Here is a 12,073-nt window from a genome sequence, read left to right as displayed (position 1 = left end):
CATACAGATTTCTCAAGAGGCGGGTCAGGTGGTCTGGTATTCCCATCTCTTTCAAAATTTTCCACAGCTTATTGTGATCCACACAGTCAAAGGCTTTGGCATAGTTCACAAACCAGAAGTCGGTGTTTTTCTGGAACTCTCTTGCTTTTTCGATGATCCAGCGGATGTTGGCAATTTGATCTCTGGTTCCTCTGCCTTTTGTAAAACCAGCTAGAACATCTGCAAGTTCACGGTTCACATACTGCTGAAGCCTGGCTTGGAGAATTTTGAGCATTACTTTACTAGCATGTGAGATGAGTGCAATTGTGCGGTCGTTTGAGCATTCTTTGGCATTGCCTTTCTTTGGGATTGGAATGAAAACTGACCTTTTCCAGTCCTGTGGCCACTGCTGAGTTTTCCAAATTTGCTGGCATATTGAGTGCAGCACTTTCACAGCATCATCTTTCAGGATTTGAAATAGATCAACTAGAATTCCATCACCACCACTAGCTTTGTTTGTAGTGATGCTTGAAACCTGTGTGTGGGTTGGCAAAAAGAGAAGAGAGCCTATCAGGTCAGTGCTTTGATGCCAAAAGGCTATTTTGTCATTGGAGCAGCCTACATCCCAAATCATTCTCCATCCAGAAATCAAAAAAAAAAGTTTCACTCAGACACTGTCATCTGGGAAGATTTCCTACTTGCATGTATTCTGTCACCTCTTCTCTCCTTTCAGCATCCCGTCTGATCAAGTGGCCCTGCTTCCTTTACCTTAGGACACTTCTTTTCTGGCCTTGACACCTTGTAGACATTCCTGCAGGGGTTCACTTGTCCTTTGATAATTTATTAATCAAATAAATTTCCTCTGCAATTATTTGATCCTTTTTTTTTGATACAGATTTCATTGAACACAAATCCCCTTTTTTTCTCTTTCAGGAAGTCAGGGGTGATGTTAAAAAAGAGTTTTGTGTGTGAGAGGGCAGGGTGAGGGGGGACTGTAAAAAAAAAAAGCCAGTTGCATTGTAGAATCCATCAAAAAGGTCAGAGCTACACCATACATTACACATCACTTAGGCAACATATTCAGCTCTTCTGCCTTATATATTTTTTAAGAATGATCTTTAATGAGCATGGAAAGGGCACTACAAGAATCATTTCTCCTCAAAAGGATTGTAAGGAGGGAGAGAGATGAGGCAGTCTGTACCTTTCTCATGAATATTTACTGGGTAGGCTGAGATCCTTTGGACCCCCAGGCCTCTGATATTCTTCCTCTGTCCTCTCACAGACTCTGAAAAGCTCCCATCCTATCATTTAATGAGTAGAAGCGGCAGAATTATAGCAAAGCACAACATGAATCCTAGTATCCAATGTGAAAGAAAAGAGCTGTATCTGAATGGTAATGTCTTTCTGAAAATAATAAGAAAGACTTCTATTGATTCCTACACAGAGAGAGATTGGGGGTATCTCTGTGGACTGTGGGGATAGTGTCTAGGTGAAGCAGAGAAGAAACATGTTGAAATGGAGCCCTTGGCCACACACAGGTTCAGCCACGGATTCAAGTTATTGGGACCAAATCAGTGTTACTCATAGATGAATGCCCATTCCCATAATGGATTCTAGCCTTCTGTTTGGAAGATTTTTTTTTAATGTTTACACCAGTGGAGAAATTTACATTAAATACCAGTTAGAAGAGACATTTGATGCATTGGGAAAAGTGATTAGTCTGGGAGGACTTCCCTGGTGGTCCAGTGGCTAAGACTGCATGCTCCCAGTACAGGGGGCCCAGGTTCAATCCCTGGTCAGGGAACTAGATCCCATGGGCTGCAACTAAAAGATTCCACATACCACAGCAAAGATAGAAGATCCCCCACGCCACAGCTAAGACCCAGAGTAGCCAAATACACACACACAGACACACACACATATATACACACACACACATATATATATATACACACAAAAAAAAGATTATTAGTCACATGTTTGTATGCATATCAGCAAAGTAAATGATAATAAAAGTGAAAGCTATTTTAAAAAAATGACCATCTACTGAGCATTTAGGGCATAAGATTAAGCACCTTCTGTACATTATTACATTTAATTCTCTCTCACCTCTTGAGGGCTTCCCTGGTGGTTCAGAGGTTAAAGCGTCTGCCTCCAATGTGGGAGACCCAGGTTCAATCCCTGGGTTGGGAAGATCCCCTGGAGAAGGAAATGGCAACCCACTCCAGTATTCTTGCCTGGAGAATCCCATGGACTTAGGAGCCTGGTAGGCAAAAGTGTTATTACTTACAATAAGAAGTAGAGGGAGTCTGAATAACTTGATTCAAGTCACACATATAGGAGGTGTTAGACCTGGGATTTACAGCCTGTCTAGTGGAGTCCAAGGCCAGTTGTTGTGTACTCTTCTAGTTTAATGAGCTGAGTGGACCTGGGGCAAGTGACTTGCCCTCTCTGAACCTAAGATAGCCTTCCTCGCCTGTAAAGTTAGGAAGTTTATTGTTCTGTGTCCTCCAGGTCTATATTGGTTTCCTATTGCTACCAGTAAAAACCTACCATACATTTGATTGTAGTTGTCCAGTCTCTAAGTCGTGTTCAACTCTTTGTGACCCCATGTTCTGCAGCACGCCATGCTTCCCTGTCCTTCACCATCTCCCAGAGTGTGCTCAAACTCAAGACATATATTTGGTATTAACAGCTTAAATGGCACATGTTTATTGCCTTACAGTTCTGTAGTTTGGAAGTCTGATACAGGTCTCACTGAACTTCAGTTATGGTGAAGACAGGGCTGGATCCTTTTAGAGGCTCTGAGTATCTGCTCCTTTGGTTTTTCTAGCTTCTAAAGTCCACCTGCTCTCCTGGACTCAGAAGTCCTTCCTTGCATCCTCCCAACCTCTTGTCTCATCCTCACACCTCCTTTCTCTTGACTCCTGCTGCTTTACTTATAAGGGCCACTGTGATTAGACTGGGCCCACCCAGATTATCTAGGTTAAACCCTCCCATCTCCTGATCCTTCATGTAATCACGCCTGCAAGATCTCATTGCCAGGTATGGTGACATTCACAGGTTCTAGGGGTTAGAACTTGGACCTGCCTAGGGGACCATTATATGTCCTGTCACAAGCTCTGTTTTTTTTTTTTTTTTAATAGGCAGAAGTGTCATAAAAGTCTGTGCCTGACACTTGTTGGATAGTGTAGAGTTCCTTCTAGTTGCCTCTGTACCCTGTCTACAAGCTGGAGCATCTCTTCTAGTAGGAGTAACTGTCAGTCCCAGATTGCAGTTCTGTATACCTCTTGTCACCGAGTATATTGTCCTATTTTCTGGACCCTTTTTTAAACTTCATTGTTGTGTTGATTGATCGTTTGTGTGGGATCACTCTCAGCATCATGCTTGCTTCCTGAAGTGTGTGTGTGCACATGCGTGTGCTCATTAGTGCCTGACTCTTTGCAATCCCATAGTCTTCTAGGCTCCTCTGTCCATGGGATTCTCCAGGCAAGAATACTGCAGTGGGTTGCCATTTCCTAAGCCAGGGGATCTTCCTGACTCAGAGATTGCACCCAAGTCTCTTACATCTCCTTCATTGGCAGGTGGATTCTTTACCATTGCACCACCTGGGAAGCCCTTCCTGAAGAAGGCATCCTTTCTTACAGTATCAAGCATTCTCTCTCCTTTTCAGTTAGCACGCCTTAGTTCTTTCATCCATGTCATTAATTCAAATACCATGTTGGCCCAAATTCTGTAGAAGCTAATGACTACTAGCCAGATGGAAAGCTCTGCCACCATCATCATCTTAAATTTTTTAATGAGAATTATTGAAAGTGCTCCATCTCTTTACCTAAGATTTACTTTGCCCCTCCCCCTAAAAATAGCAAAATGTTCTCAGTGACTCCGTTTCAGCCTGTAATTGATCTATGAACTTCCTTGTAAACAGCAGGAAATACAGTACTGTTTCCTGTTAGAAATATGGATCATGTGTTAACTTATAGGCAGAGCAGACAGTAGTCACATACCCTGAAGCCAGTGATATTTTTCCTATTTCTCAGAGATCATGAGAGAAATAGTGCTCAGTTATAAACTTCTGGTGATTCTTCTGTAACTGTGGCTAGTAACTAAAATTTACATCTTTTATACTTGTATATGGTTTGCCTTTTGTTCCATATGGTTAATATTAAGGAACTTTTCACTCATATCCAACTTTCAAGTTGTATATTTTTTCAACATCTTTTATACTTTCTGTATGGTTTGCCTTTTGTTCCATATGGTTAATATTAAGGAACTTTTCACTCATATCCAACTTTCAAGTTATATATTTTTTCAAAACAATGCATTAGTCTTTTGAAATTGGCTTCATTATCTAATTGTTCCAAAAATTGTTTTCAGTCTCAGGACAGACATTTTAAATAAGACCCAAATAGAAAATTGAGAAGGAATCCATTGTTTGTTAAGCATTCACCAGGCAAACTGCTAAGCATTTCAGCCTGCTTATCGTTTAAAGCCAATTAGAAATAATCAGCCAAAAATACTTTTAAATGCAATCAGTATTCAACTATGTATTTAAGTGAATTTTTGAGCCTGTTTTTCACTTCTCTTGTATTTCATTTTAAAAATATATTTATTATGTCTTGATTCTTTATTGAGCACAATTTAGTGTTTGGTAAAAACTAAAATAATAATAGTAACAACAATAAAGCTTAAGATTTTCTCTGAAAAATAATACATTTAATTTTTATTCCTTACAAGAGAAGACAATGTAGAATAAAATACTTTAAGATATTAAAGAATTGAGCTGTTCAAAGGAGGAAACAAATTGTCTTCCCACCTTCTCTACTGAGCATTCACAGAGCATAGTGATGACTTGTCCAGGAGTTTCAGGGAGCATGTTGGGGGAACCTATTAAACAGCAGGGCTACCTCTAGGCTACCTTGCTCATCACCAGGTCTTCAGACTATTCTCCAAGGCACAAGAGATCGACGGAATCTTGTTTAACTATAAAATCTGTCATTGTCTTGTCTTCCCCAGGTAGCGCGGGCACCCCAGTCCTGTTTAACAAGAATGGGGATGCCCCTGGGCGTTACGACATCTTCCAGTATCAGACTACGAACACCTCCAACCCCGGCTACCGACTGATCGGACAGTGGACAGATGAACTGCAGCTCAACGTGAGTTTTGCTGGTCCCTCTTCCTTTGCTTGTGAAATGAGTGAGCAGGTTTTTAATATGCTCCATGAGGCAGATATGTTTATGAGTATCCGCAAGTGCACTTGCAGCTTGTTAAGAGCATCAGTAGGGACTGATAACCATAGTAATACAACAGTGAGAGCATTGATGATGGTGGCGGTGATGGGCATGTGTGTGGAATTCGTGCCTGACTGTGAACTGGGCAAATCTGTGAATCATCTCATTTAAACTGAGGCTCGAGTTGCTTAACCAACAAGGTACCAGCTAATACTTCAATACTTTCATGAGACCTTTCTCATGCTCAAATTGTTTTTCCTTCCTTCCTCCCTCCCTTCCTTTATTTGCTCGTAGATTTTTTTTTTCTTTTAATTCATTTTACTGAGTCACTTTGACTTACACTGAGGTTCTCTGGGTAATATCAGTGTTGGTTAATTTCCATAACCTCTCTTTCATTCTGTAAAGCATGACCTTGAGTGAGTAACCAGTTCTTTGTGCAAGGCTATGTCAGAGTCCACCAGGCACCGCCCATCAAGAACTCACTTGTAGTCAAACACAGTAAGGTTTATTTACCTCACTACATGGAAAACAGACCCCTGCCAGCACTTCTCTCGAGGGTGGAGGAATTCAGATGAGATTTGTTGAGTTGGGAATTCTAAGGAGGTTTTGGGAAGCAGGGACCAGTTTTGGGTTGGGCCATTCTTAGGAAGTAGAGACCAATATAATGATTGGGTGTCGTGGTGATTTTGAACTAGGAGATGGGAGGATAAGAGCTGGGCAAGAGTGGTCACTAACAAAGAAACAGTCAGACCTCATGTGAACTGGAAAAGGGAGATGTCTAGATATTTTTGTAGTTGCAGAGTGTCCTGTGTATCTAGTTTCACACATGGCTGAGTGGCCTTGCTTTGTCTTGTTTTCCTATAGTCATGGGGTGGCCTTGTCCAGTTAGCATTTTTATTCTTCCGAAGTTTGAAATATGCCTGCCTAGGTATTAACTGACAACTCTTCAGCGCCTTTTTTATTTATTTGTGTTTTAATTTCTTACTATTTTGGGCTCAACACTCAATAATGTGCTTCTAGTAATACTTACAATGCCCTATTTGAAATTAATGTTTAGTCTAAATGAATATGCTTGTCTTCCTGAGGAGTAACGAACACTTGGGCCAGGATCCTTCCACCCTAGCTGGGCCCAGTACAGCTCCTCTTTCTCCCCTCCTGGGATAGGATGTGAACAGTTCAGGCCCAAGCCTGGTGGCTGGGGTCCTGGAGCCTGAGGGCTGTGGCAGGGATGCTGTAGGGCCTCTTTTTCTGAGATGTGTCAACTGGGGGGTTGTACTTCAAGAAGTTCTATAGCAGATCCCTCGATGTGGCCTTGAGCTCACATATAATGTTCACCTGGGATGCTGTGGACAAGCACATTGGATTGGGATTATGAATCAGGTAGGGCTCCTTAGTTCCAGAGATATACTTTGAAATAGTAATATATATAATGCATGATTGTCTTAGGAGCCCTGTATTACTATGAGTTCCCCAGAGAAGCAACCAATAGGATAGTGCTGCAGGATAGGTCAGTTATAAATAGATATGTTGTAGAAATTGGCTCACATTTATCATAAATGCTGAGAGGTCCAAAGATGTGCAATTGCCAAGCCAGAGATCCAGAAGACTCAATGGCTTAAGATCCAGTCTGAGTCCAAAGGCAGCAGAAGACTGATGTCCCAGATCAAAGATAGACAGAGAGAAAGAGGATTCTCTCAGGCTCAGGCTTTCAGTTCTGTTCAGCTCTTCAACAGGTTGTTTAAGGCACACACACATTGGGGAGGACAATCTGCTTGAATCAATTAACAATTCAAATGTGGATCTCAGTCAGGAACACTCTCGCTGTGTGTAACCATATACCAGGGCACCCATAGCCATTCAGGCTGACACGTAAAATGAACCATTACAGGCTCTGTCCCAGGGAAGTCCTTCTAATGTCTCTTCCAAACCTGGAAATTATGCCATTAGCCTTTACTGGTGTAGATCTTAGGAGGCACTTTGGAAATGATTGAGTATGGGTTTTTGAGCATAAAACACAGACTAGACATCTTGGGGCCAGTACCACTTGGGTTATGGTTTTTAAAAGAGAGGATTGTGCATGAGATGCGTTGGTCAAGCCATAATAGGCCATTTACATCCTTTGCACATTGTCCCACCTGGTTCTGCTTATATCTGTTCAAGGGTGTTCTTTGGTTTGTATTTTAATACAAATTGTGTTTATCAGCCATTCAAGAAGCCTTTGGTTTTTTTTTTTTTTTTTTTTTGTATTTTTAAGTACCTGTTGTGCAATCAGCATTGTACAAGGCAGCGGGTGCATAATGGAAATCAAGACAAACATAGTTCTTGTTTGTACATAATTGAAGATCTTGAAGAGCATTACATGGTAAACAAGAGATATGAGTGTGAAAATTCCAAAGTGTGGTAAGAGGCATGGCAGGAAAAAGAATGAGAGGTGAAGAGAGGCCTTGCAAATGAGGAGCAGACAACGGGGAGAGAATGAGTGATCCACGAAGCAGGTCAGAAGTAGACACAGCAATGGTGTAGCTAAGGGAGAGGATGGGGAGGAGGGATGAGAGAAGTTAGGGCAGTAGGTAAGAGCCAGAGCCGTCCCTTGTAGACCGTGATAAATATTTTAAAGATTCTACTCTGAGTGCATTTAAAAACCATGACAAAATATTAAAAAAAGGAGTGGCTGGCTCAGAATTAGGAATAAAATATTGCTTTGTCTACTGAGAAGGTGTTGAATAGTAAAGGGCCAGCATGGGAGTAGAAAGACTAATGAAGACTACACTGCAGTTGTCGAGCTAAAGTAGGGTGGCTTAGTGAAGGGGTTCTCTACTTCAGTGTGCAACGGAAACCATTTGGAGGGCTTGTAGAAACACATCTGCTGGGCCCAGTCCCAGGGACCCTGATTCAGGACATCTGGGAGTGCAAGGAGGCCCAAATATTTGTCTTTGGAAGGAGTACCTGTGCTATGCTGATAGTACTTGGAGAACCACTGGCTTACAGAATGTGGTACTAGCAGAGATACATGAAATGAGTGGAAACATTTATATGTGTACTATATATATATATGCGTATACAGCTATAATTGCATATATATATATGTATATATATATATATATATATATGTATATATATATATCTTACAGGAAGAATAACAGTTGGGATTTAGTACTGGAGGTAAAGGAAGAGAAAAATAATTGAGAGTGAATCCCAGGTTTATAGCTTGAAGAACCCTGTGGGTGCTCTAACAAGAGAGTAGGGAGACAGCTTGGAACAGGAGGGGAAAATTGAGAACCCTGACTGAGTCTTTCCAATTCCATGAGGGCCAAAATGAAATGACTATATAAGTCTGAAGCTCAGAAAAGAGTTTTGGGCTATAGTTATTAAAAAAAAAAGCAAGTTGTTAACCTATAAATGGCCTTGAAATGCATTAGAAAAAGAGAGAAAATGTAATAGCAGAGAACCCAAGGCCTTGAAAACCTCATAGGAAGTGTCACAATTCCAATCCAACTACTCCAAATAACACCCAAATTAAAAGAGTCTGTCTCATTTGCCTGGAAAGTTGGGCCAAGCTGTATTCTTTGAATTTTTATTTTTGTTTATGGATGCTAGACAGGCATATATGCTTGATTTAGCACTAAATAGGAACAGCTTTGATTCTTCCTTGTCATGCTGAGAGGTTATGGTAGAAAGAGCAGACAGGACCACGATTCCTCAGCTGAACCCAGTGAGTGATGCTTGCTATAGCATGCACCTTAAAATTATGAATGGCTGAGCCAGCGGCAGGACTGTTTTTAGAGCCCCTGAAAGGCTGAGTTAATTCAGAGGGTGACCACTGAGATAACTGGCCTTGCAAAGAGGTTACCCTGTTGATGTCTTTTATAGACTACTTAAGATACTGTAAAATCTAATTGGAATCACGAAGAAAATACTTACATGCAGTCCCCAGATGGTACTCCACCTATCTCACCTGGAGACCCAGGCCGCAGCTGCTAGTCTGTCCAGTGGTGCATGCCCTGTCCATCCAGGGTCATCCTGCTCACAATGTTACTTCTGCTCTAATTATTCTGATTCACCTCCAAGTTTTGTGAGAGTGGACTTTCCGCAAACTTAGTTTGGTAGGTTTTCTTGCTCCTAGTCAATGAGATAAAACAAGTATTTTAAGTAACATGTATGTTTATCATTTAGAAAGACTATGGAGTACTGTTTCAGCCCCCAGTGATATCATCTCAAGGAAATGGAATTTTCAGGACAGCTTTCTCTGTGGTCAGTAATTGCAAATACATTTCTTAGCTAGAAGGTGAACGTTTTAAGGTCTCATGATCCCAAGGTTATAGACCAGACTGCTTGGAATTCTGTATCCGATCCTCTGGAATTTCGGTGTCTGAGAGCGCCCAGTCTGTTACAGAATGCGACCCTGAGTCCTCACTGCTGGAGTAATAGCTCTAGGCCCTGCTTCTTTTTGGGCCAACAGATGACCACAGGATTTGCTATTTGAATGTTTCTTCTCCAACTGGCATCCCAGTCCAGTACTCTTACCTGGAAAATTCCATGGACTGAGGTGCCTGGTAGGCTACAGTCCATGGGGTCGCAAAGAGTCAGACACGACTGAGCGACTTCACTTTCACTTTCTCCAACAAGAGTTCATCAGAAGGAAGTCATTAGGAAGAAAGCCATTCATTCTCCCACTTGCCACCCCTACAGAAAGAACTCTGCTTTTTGCCTCAGATTTGTGTAGTACCATGCAGAGGTTCTGGAAAATGTTATTCCTGGCAGAGAAACAGGCAAGGGAATAATGCAGTAAATATCCATTGCTTACCTGCAGGGTGTCAGGAAGGATGGAACTACTGGAGATGTTGGGAGAAACAAGGGGACATGTCCCTGCGCTCGGAGTTCCCAGGATAGGATCAGGGCTCTGTAATAGATATACTCCATCTCAGGGTTCATTTTATTTATTTCTACTTTAAATATATATACACACATATATATATTTATATATTTATTTAATAGAAATTAAATATATAAATTTATTTATTTTATATTAAATAAAATATATATTTATTTTAATTGGAGGATAATTGCTTTCCAACTTTGTGTTGGCTTCTGTCATACATCAGCATGAATCAGCCATAGGTACACGTGTGTCCCCTCTATGCTAAACCTCCATCGCGTCTCCCACTCCATCCCACCCCTCTAGGGAGGCACAGAGCACCAGGCTTGCGCTCCCTGTGTCATTCTGCAACATTTGCAGGGTTTAGATAGGCGCTGATTTAAGACACTGACATGTATTTGAACTGGAATTTGAAGGATAAGTCATAGTTCCCAAGAAGGAGATGAAAAAAGTGTGTTAGAATGAATGATGCAATACTATGTAGAAACTAGGATGGAAATACGTTGGGGAGAAGGGCATAATATGAAAGGTAGAGAGTTATAAAAGCTATACATTTATGATGTGAATAAGCTCCACATATATTTTGCATTTTAGAAACAAAATTTCTGTCATCTTTTGGTTATTTACAGTTAGTAGGACATTTAGATATGCCTGCAATGTAAATTTTTCTAATTAACTGAAATTCTTTAAAATCCAAAAATGTTAGTTTTTTTTTTTTTTTTTAGGAACTACCCTTAATAGGCAACTTCCTACAGTGAACTGCACACACTCTTAAATGGAAGATTGAGTAAATATCACTTAACCTTTACTGACTCCTTAGTCGTCAGTCATTCTACAGGGCAGTCCACCTTTATGATCTTCTGAGCCGTGTGGGGGGCTTTTTAAGAAATTTGTTCCCTATTAAATTTACTTTCTAACTAGAGACTGAAATCTCCTAAAAGATAGAATCCATGTTTTAATTATTTTTTTGTACAATTACTAGCAGACTACCTGACACTCACCAAGCATTTGTGTTTGTTACTGTTGTTAATATATAAAACCGTGGGAAGATTAATATGATCTCTTTAATGGTAGAAATTTTCTGCGACAAGCAGCCACACTTCTTCCCTCTGGGAAGAGCACCCAAGCTTCCTCTTCAGTCGTGTGGTCTGCCTTGCACAGTTCCTAAATCCAGAGGCAAGACTGGATTTAGCCTAAACCCATCACCCATGTTCATAGTGATGATGGGCAGTAAACTGTCCAGTTAGGATGAACCACTGGATGCCTATCAGCCAATCTGAGACTCTACCACCTCTTAGAGGAAGCGGATGTGCCTCTCAGGAGCCACAGGCAGACATTTGGAGGCTGCAGAGCAGGAGCTCCAAGGAAAAGGAGGCAGAGCTTAGAGCATCTAGGCTGGAGACGACACCGTTCGAGCCCTAGGAAACCTTTGTGTGCATGCTAAGTCGCTTCAGTCATGCCAACTCTTTGTGACCCAATGGACTGTATCCTGCCAGGCTCCTCTGTCCATGGGATTCTCCAGGCAAGAGTACTGGAGTGGGTTGTCATGCCCTCCTCCAGGGGATCTTTCCAACCCAGCGATCAAACCTGCATCTGTTATGTCTCTCAGGTCTCTTGCATTGGCAGGCAGGTTCTTTACTGCCACTTGGGAAGCCCTGGAAGCCATTTGTAGTGCTCTCTGAATTGTTCCCTTATCAGTAACTGAAGGAAACTTAAGTGTCTTACTTTCTACTTACAACTATTTTACAACAACAATTAAAAAAAAAAAAAGTTTTTGTTTTAATCCACCCAAACTGGGCTAAATAAAATGTCAGTCTACACTTATTAAGCAAAATTTTTAAAATTTCATTAAACTGAGGTGATTGAAAATTAATTTTAAAAGTTGTAATTTTGTTAAATGTTTGAATCTTTCACCCCAGTTAGAATTTTGTCTTTCACTGGCATTTAAAGACAAAAAATATGGTTGATTCCTGCAATCACTGTTTAA

At 41.0% G+C, this 12,073-nt stretch overlaps 1 protein-coding gene across 1 annotated transcript in view; it reads left to right on the top strand.

The window, feature by feature from the left end:
• Positions 1-12,073, top strand: part of GRM7 (glutamate metabotropic receptor 7) — an 881,213-nt gene that overhangs the window by 632,146 nt on the left and 236,994 nt on the right. Inside the window, exon 7 of the mRNA XM_068982114.1 lies at positions 4,996-5,135. Coding sequence (XP_068838215.1) covers positions 4,996-5,135 — 140 coding nt within the window. The remainder of the gene's footprint in view (positions 1-4,995; positions 5,136-12,073) is intronic.

Source organism: Capricornis sumatraensis, chromosome 10 (assembly GCF_032405125.1).
Source record: "Capricornis sumatraensis isolate serow.1 chromosome 10, serow.2, whole genome shotgun sequence".
Classification (NCBI taxonomy): Eukaryota; Metazoa; Chordata; class Mammalia; order Artiodactyla; family Bovidae; genus Capricornis; species Capricornis sumatraensis.
This window is presented reverse-complemented; position numbering and strand designations above follow the sequence as displayed.